General features: G+C 37.8%; 1 protein-coding gene across 1 annotated transcript in view; it reads right to left on the bottom strand.

The window, feature by feature from the left end:
• Positions 1-7,739, bottom strand: part of DHRSX (dehydrogenase/reductase X-linked) — a 154,011-nt gene that overhangs the window by 102,967 nt on the left and 43,305 nt on the right. Inside the window, exon 3 of the mRNA XM_015848643.2 lies at positions 3,705-3,773. Coding sequence (XP_015704129.1) covers positions 3,705-3,773 — 69 coding nt within the window. The remainder of the gene's footprint in view (positions 1-3,704; positions 3,774-7,739) is intronic.

The following is a 7,739-nucleotide window of genomic DNA, read 5'->3' as shown; positions in this document are numbered from 1 at the left end:
ACCAACCAAAACAAACAACAAAGCAAAAAAAAAACAACAGACTATTAAAAGAACCTTTGCCTCACTCCTAAATTGGAGCGAGACAACTGTGAATGACACAATTTGGTTGCCTCCATGCTAACCTCTGCATTCCTTTGACTCTGAGTGAGAAAGTCTCCTCTTCCTTTCTCACTAGCTTCAAATGGAAGGCTGATGAATGCTGTAAATTTAGTGCTTAGTTTTATAATTGTGGTTTTATTTGAATAGCCACAGAAATGTTGGGTGAGATTAAACACAGGCCTCTCCTTTTGAAGAGGTCTGTGCTTAATAGGACTTTTACACCCCATTTTCTAACTGACTTTCAATTTCTTTTCCTTTGAGTCTAGCTGCAGCTCCAGCTCCTACACAGCTGTTGTGAGAGCATTTCCTTGGTACTATGCTAAGTGATATTTATGCATAAACTTTTGCTAATTGCTGAACTTATGCTGGAATGCATAAAGCTTTCATTCATGTTTATATATTAGTTTCCAGTATTTGTATGTTTGTAATCATCAGGCTAAACCCAGCTTTCATTTGCAGAGATGGCAGATACACTCTAGGTACACTGAATGGTGGTGGGTTTTTTTCTAGTATCATTTAGAGATACAGTTATCAAAGAAATTTCCAAATCCTGTAAGACAGTGTGATTTGTTCAGAGCTAATGTAGCCATTATCACATTAACCGTGATAATGGCTACATTGATGGGTAGTTTTGATCAACAAAAGCGAATCTAGTGTTCATTTTGTGCTGGAGACCTGACAAGTCACTGGGACTTTTATTTCAGAGAAACTCTGATTTTGCTGACCTGCTGCAGCTCATCTCCCACCCAGATTAGTTCTGTGCAAGAATAATACACAGCCTGTCGCACCCTTCATTATGCAGACGAGAGCTCAGCAAGTAAGAAATAAGTGTTGCCTGAAAGGTGCTCTCCTGGTCTGAACTAAGTCACTAATACAGACAGTCCACACCCTGTTTGTATGTTTGAAACCTACATAATTAGAATATCTCTGCAGCGATTCCTGACCATCAAGAACTTTCCCAGACATAACTGCTACTATTAACAGTAAAAGTTCCCAATGTAACAAATGGAAACAAGATTAATACCCACATCACTCCGGTTTCACTCAGCTTTACCTTTTAGATTGTAGCAATCTGTTGCCCTTAATCAGTTGGAAATAGTACTAATGTGACAACCTCCATGCCAATGCTTTACTTCCCATGGTCTCTTCTGGATATCTGATGGCTTCAGCTGCTTTATGTTGGAGGAGTCTCTGATGGTCAAACAAATCGGGTCCACCATGCTTCCCAGGATCCATGCTTTACTCCCCCCTACTCCTCTGCCTACCTCAGTCCTCATAATTTAAGTTGAGAAACAGGTAACTAAGCACAGAGACCCAAAACTGAGAGGCGCACCTGAAGAATCTGGAGTCAACAGGAATGGGGAATTAGGAACCAAGGAGATTTCTGGTGTAGTAGCTTGAAAGAGCAGTATTAGAGGTGATATGACACACTGTTCAGATTTTCTATGTCCTGTTAGCATTGCCACCTCATAGAGGAACTATCAGAACCGCCTCCCTCTCCAACACTCTTCCATCTCCATGGCACTAGCTCTAGTTTCAATGCCTCCAGCATGGGAAACCATGCTTCCTGCCTCCCCTTACTCAATAATATTAACAGTCATCTCTTCATTTTTCTCTCAGCTGCTGCAAAAATGTATAACCTCTGTTACTGCTCATCGCCTGCTTCATAGGAACCATTCATGTACATGCTTTGAATCTCACTTGTCATTGCAGTGAGTGCAAATTATGTCAAGTAAAATTACTCACCTTTAGAGAGCAGACAGAGCTCTAGACAGACAGTAGGGCAAGAAATAGAAGGATGGTGTCACCTTTGATAACACTATAATTACATGCATTCAACAAGCATGGCCTTTTCCCAGAGCTGTCTCTAGTGATGTCTGTGCTCTATTCAGGGAGTCAATAAGGAGTGGACAAGATCTCTTGCTCTCTTTAGCTGTATTACATATATACTTGCAGCCTGTACGCTATGTACTAAAAATGCTCCAAAAAGAAAAAGATAAGAAAAAAAAAAAACAGTCAAGGCAGTTGATCATGTTTTTATGCAGTGACTAAAATGATGTTGAACAGCTGCCTTTGAAAAGGCAGCATGTTCCCACAGCTTAGGCCTGTAAAATACCTTCATATGTCTTTCAACAACATGCAATCTCACTGATCGTCAAGAACACAGGACTGCTTCCCAGACTTGGATGAATCCTTTATATAGTGTAATACACTTGCAAATATAAATATCACCCAATTAGAGACACATTCTGCACAGTCAATAGTCTTCCAGTTTGTTTTTAGATCAAATATATCAAGGCCTGAAACTATACATAGTTTCATAGTGTTAAAGAGGTATTTGGATAATGCCTTTAGTAATACATCTAGCTTTTGCGTAGCCCTGAAGCAGTCGGGCAGTTGCACTTATGATCTTTGTAGGTTCCTTCCATCTAAACAACCTGATCCTATTGTAAAGCCTCAGTCATGGTAATTATAATGGGGAACAACTTCAGCCAAGTTACATGCAGTTTCAGCTTCCTCAAATTGCAAGCTAGATACTGACAAAATTTCTAACAGAAGGTTAATGCTCGTTTTCTTCAAAACAATCAGGTAAATCTGTTATCTATTACAGAAATGTGAGAAAGCAAGGCAGAACCCGGTTTATTCAACTTCATGCAGGTCACGTGATATAATTAATTCCAAATGGTTTTGGTCTGTTTACAGAAACTTCCAGCAAAATATTTAAATGATGTAATAATTACCTTTTTGCTTTCATCCTTCTGACTGTGCCTTAATTTATGACGCTTTCAACTAGCATACATGTATCCTGAGGCTACCATTGGCGCACATTCATTTAAGTCAAAAGATAAATCTTAATGAAAGGGTGTTTTTTTTAACACAATAATTATCTTATTTTGATCATCATAACAGTAGTTATTAGTGGCACAAAAACAGAATCAGATCTCAGAAGAAGTCATGAAGATACTAAATTGGGTGGAGTACCAGCACTGCACTATTATTTTGCCAAGAAATGATACATCAAAGTGGCAGCAATGAATCATCACACACTATTAGGAACTACGCCCAAGGAACCCAAGAGATGGAAATATTAGATGTACTAACCTCCATGATAAATTGCAAGTTATAATTGCACAGCAGATACTTTGCAATATATCTTTTCTCAGATATGAAGCTATGCTCTCCTTAAGTCTCTCCCAACGTGATCTCTCATCAGAATAAACTACAACAAATTCAGAAGAACCACAAAAACACAGGAATTTTGGTTTGATAACATAGGTCCATCCCTTTTTAAGAAAACAGGGGGTTTTTGTGTGTGTGTGTGAAGGATTATAAACCCTCTAAGCCAAATTACACAGTTTGGCATCCCTGCTCTTTTACAAACATCTTCCCTAAAATCACCCCTATTACGGGATTATGCACACCATGAGAGGTGAGGATAGCAATGAAAAAGAACACACTTTTCCCTACTGTCAACCTCTCTGTAGTACAAATGACTAGTAGACTGATCTTATGCCCAGACAAAGAACCATTGCACACATATACACATGCTTCAGCAAAGATACAGGAATAAAAAGTTCCTTAAAGAAAACGATATGGTGTGTTACCTTTTCCAGTCAAAGTTTCTTCTTTTATTTTCCTCACCGCTTCTTGGCCTTCTCTCTCATTGTTTCCAGCTGTCACAATATAGAAAATACAGAATTAGTGATGCAAACCAGGAACAGATAATTGCATGCTGACCATTGTTGTGGGTTAACCACAGTGTAGAACCAGCAGAAAAGTTTTAAATGAAAATGCATGATTCATGATTGTCAGAACAGCAGAAGTCTTCAAATACCCCACTGTTCATATGAGTTCTGCTTGTTCATCTCATTTATTCATGCAAGCTATGACCACTTGCCGGTTGGACCAGCTGAATGTGAACATCAGTCTGAGAGTTAAATCACATCCAGATTCTAAATCCAGAAACATTTTTCCATAGTAAGAAAAGCATGAAAATATCTAATTATTATTTCTTATGTAAATTCGATACTAATACTGATATCTATTTTGAACTTCATGTTGTTTTCTTCTCTTTTTCCTGATTATGTAAAACTTTGCCCTGGTTACTGCACAGCCTTTGCTTATAATGTAACCCTTTACAATTATTATACAATTATTGTCCTCTCATTCTCCTGTTAGATCCACAGCAGGGAAAGAATCACAGCATCACACAATCAGTTAAGATTGGAAAGGCAGGCTCAGGGCTGACCTCATCACAGCCTTCCAGTATTCAAAGGAAGCTTATAAGCAGGGGGAAATCAACTTTTTTATATGGGCTGATAGTCATAGGACAAGGGCAAATAGTTTCAAACTAAAAGAGGGGAGATTTAGGTTAGATGTCAGAGGCAGATTTTTCACTGAGAGGGTGATAATGCACTGTTCAGGCTGCATAAAAAGGTTGTGGAGCCCCATCCCTGGAGGTGCTCAAGGTCAGGTTGGATGGGGTCCTCAGCAGCCTGAGCTGGTGCCTGATTTGGAAGTCGGCAACCCTGCATGTGGCAGAGGGGCTGGAACTGGATGATCTTTGAGATTCCTTCCAATCCAAGCCATTCTATGATTCTGTGATTCTCTGATTCTATGAAATAGGTCATCTAGCTCAAACTCTTGCTCATATTAGTTGGTATGTGCTTGTTACATCTAAATTTAGAAAGTGAGAACATGCTTTATATTAAAATATTTTATCTATTAATCTGCATTAACATGATCTCACAAAGAATGTTCCAAAAGTGGGACTGACCCTTTGAGACAGATCATGTGCTATCCGTTGGTTACACTAGCTGAAGGCACAGAGCACTGGAATGAGATTTTTGGGACAAGTTGGCCACTTTGAGGAGGCAGACAAATGCATTATTTTGAGAATGGAGATTTTGCTGTGCATCTGTACCCGAGTAGTAAAAAAACAGTGATTTCCAACGCTGGCAAGTGAAGGAATTTGTATCTTAATCTTGATATGCAAGAAGACTTGGTATTTAAATATATGAAACCAAAATAATAACATTTAACATTTCAGATACTGAAGAGAAGATTATTCTCACATAAAACCTAGGGTCAGACTGGCCTATAACCATTCTTTATAAGTTACATTAACTCTGGAATTATATAACTCAGACTGACTGATAATAATAATATTTGATAATAATAGAACAAAGCAGACGTTTCCAGTATTTCTGTCCTTCTGTGCTTTTTCCCCCATAGAACATCCAGGATTTTACAGAACAGAAATGTTCGGCTTGATGCTAATTTCTACAAAGGGATGCAGTGTCAACAAACAAACCCTCCAGTAAAATTGCCACGTCTGAGGAAATCAGGGCAGATGGGTGATGGGCAAGGGATCAGTTTTCCTCATCATATCACCCAAAGTTATTTACAAGAGTAAAGTCTCAAACTCAGTGTGTTATAACACTAGATAGCTTGTTGGCTTTGAAAACAAACATACTTTGGTGCCAATTCCATGAAGGACTGATGTGATTTCTCTTTTATTCAGCTCTCCTTGCACAGAGAACACACTTATTAAGGCTTCAGTGATTCGATTTGACTTTACTCTCAGTATGTTCACTTAATTTGCTCTTTTAAGAGAGCTTGTGTTCACAACAGATTTTAATTTGTATTACTTTGCTGTTATATAAATGGTTATTCATTAAAGCTCAGCGTCCTCCAAATGAGCTAATTTTATTCATATTTGCATGTTTTTCATTCTAGACCACTGGGATAAAATAATTATTTTGCTAAACTGTCACTTCAAATGTCTGTTTCCAGCCTGATTCGACAAAGAGTTTGAAAACTAGGTTCTGGGAGCTTGAGTATCACAGAATCAAAATAGCTCCAGCTATAGAGGCTTTTGAAATAAGGTCTTTCAAAGAAAAGTCTCTAAGAGAGACTGAACAGATGACCAAAGTCCTCACAAAAAAATTCAAAGAGATATATCACAAAGATACCATAAGACTGCGAGAGAGATCTACGCTTCTGTGTTTGCTTAAGGTGATCAGTGTCCCCTTACTAAGGATGGGTGGAAGAATTAAGGGAGACTAAATAATTGTACTGCTTCTCTTTGAGTATTTCCTCATGGGATCCACTAAGCAAAATGAACTGTGAGCTTGAAAACCAGTAACCTCCTCTTAAGCGCTACTTTAATTATTCTAAATTAAAAATAATTAAAAAAATAACTTGTAAAGACACCAAGATAGCAAAATTGTTTTAGGTCTGTAAAGCTCAAATATAATTTGGATATCTTTTAGATGATGATGAGTTACTGAGAGACTCAGCTTCCAAGCCCACTAAACAGGAAGGAGTACAGTTCTCTAAACTAAGGAGAGCAAGAGTTTGTTAAATGAGGGTAGAATTCTTAATGTCATCAGGTCCTCAGCAATATATCTATAACAAATTGCAGTTGTCTCAAGAACTGTAAGCTGTTCAATGCCACGCCTGAGGTTTTCCTTCTCTGTCCCAGAGAACAGTGAAAAGTTCAGGTAGAACTGATTCAGAAACAATACTGATTACAATCGAGTCAAAAAATAAAACTAATAACATAAAGTGGATGTATTCATATAAAAAGAGACATCATATTAACGGCATGAAAAATTCTAGTTCTTATTAAAGCATAAAGGCTCGTACTGGAAAAAAAATAATAAAATAAAATAAAATAAAATAAAATAAAATAAAATAAAATAAAATAAAATAAAATAAAATAAAATAAAGCATAAATTTAAATACATCTTTTAGTCAAAAACGGACTCCCCTCTTCAACATTTATCTACATAGGTGTCACAAGCCAAAGTGCACTGAACTAAAGACACCATAGAAGTAAACTGAAAATACTTATCAGCAGTAGGAGGCTTTGGATCTCACCCTAAAGGTCAGACTCTGACATCATAACCAGTTTAAGCAGATTCTAACTCTGAGAGTTATTTCAGGGACTTCAATAGAGCTGTCACAGAGCACGGCTCAGTTTGAATTGGATGGCAGTAACACAGTCCTTAGAAACCTAGCACGGCTAAATGAATCTGTTCATTAGCAGAACACTCACACTATCACCAGATAAGGAGTCCTGATACATTTATAAGCATTCTTTATAAAATATTCTTAATTCCTTTGAGTATGACAGTCTCTCCAAAAGGATAATTACTAATCACACTCATAACTAATGTACAAAATTGATCCTGATAAAAAGGAAGGCTTTTTTTCCAATTCTTTTAACAGAAATGGGAATTTGCCATCTTGACCTTTCATGGCAATGCACCACAGGGCATTAGCAAGAAATTTAACATACTCTGAACAATGATGCAGCCTGTAGTGCTTACAGCTGTTCGGAAAGAATAAAAGCACAATTTCAAAAAGCCAGATTAGCAAAGGGAGAATGTCACAACTTTCAGCAAATGAACACAGATCCAAAATGCAAATAAAGTTCCTGAGACAGACACCAAGAAGATCCAAAATGCCCAGGACACTGTGGTGCAGAGACACATGGAGGCTGAGGCCACCCTCTGAGGCAGCGTGGCTCTCAACTGACAGCAACCCTTTCTCTTAGTTACCCATAATTATACAGCACTTTATCCCTAAAACTAAACAGCTTTTTAGAATTAGCAGCCTGCCCTATGGCACTC

Source organism: Coturnix japonica, chromosome 1, assembly GCF_001577835.2.
Source record: "Coturnix japonica isolate 7356 chromosome 1, Coturnix japonica 2.1, whole genome shotgun sequence".
Lineage (NCBI taxonomy): Eukaryota > Metazoa > Chordata > Aves > Galliformes > Phasianidae > Coturnix > Coturnix japonica.
Note: the sequence above shows the minus strand (reverse complement) of the source record. Positions and strands in the feature narration are given on the sequence as shown.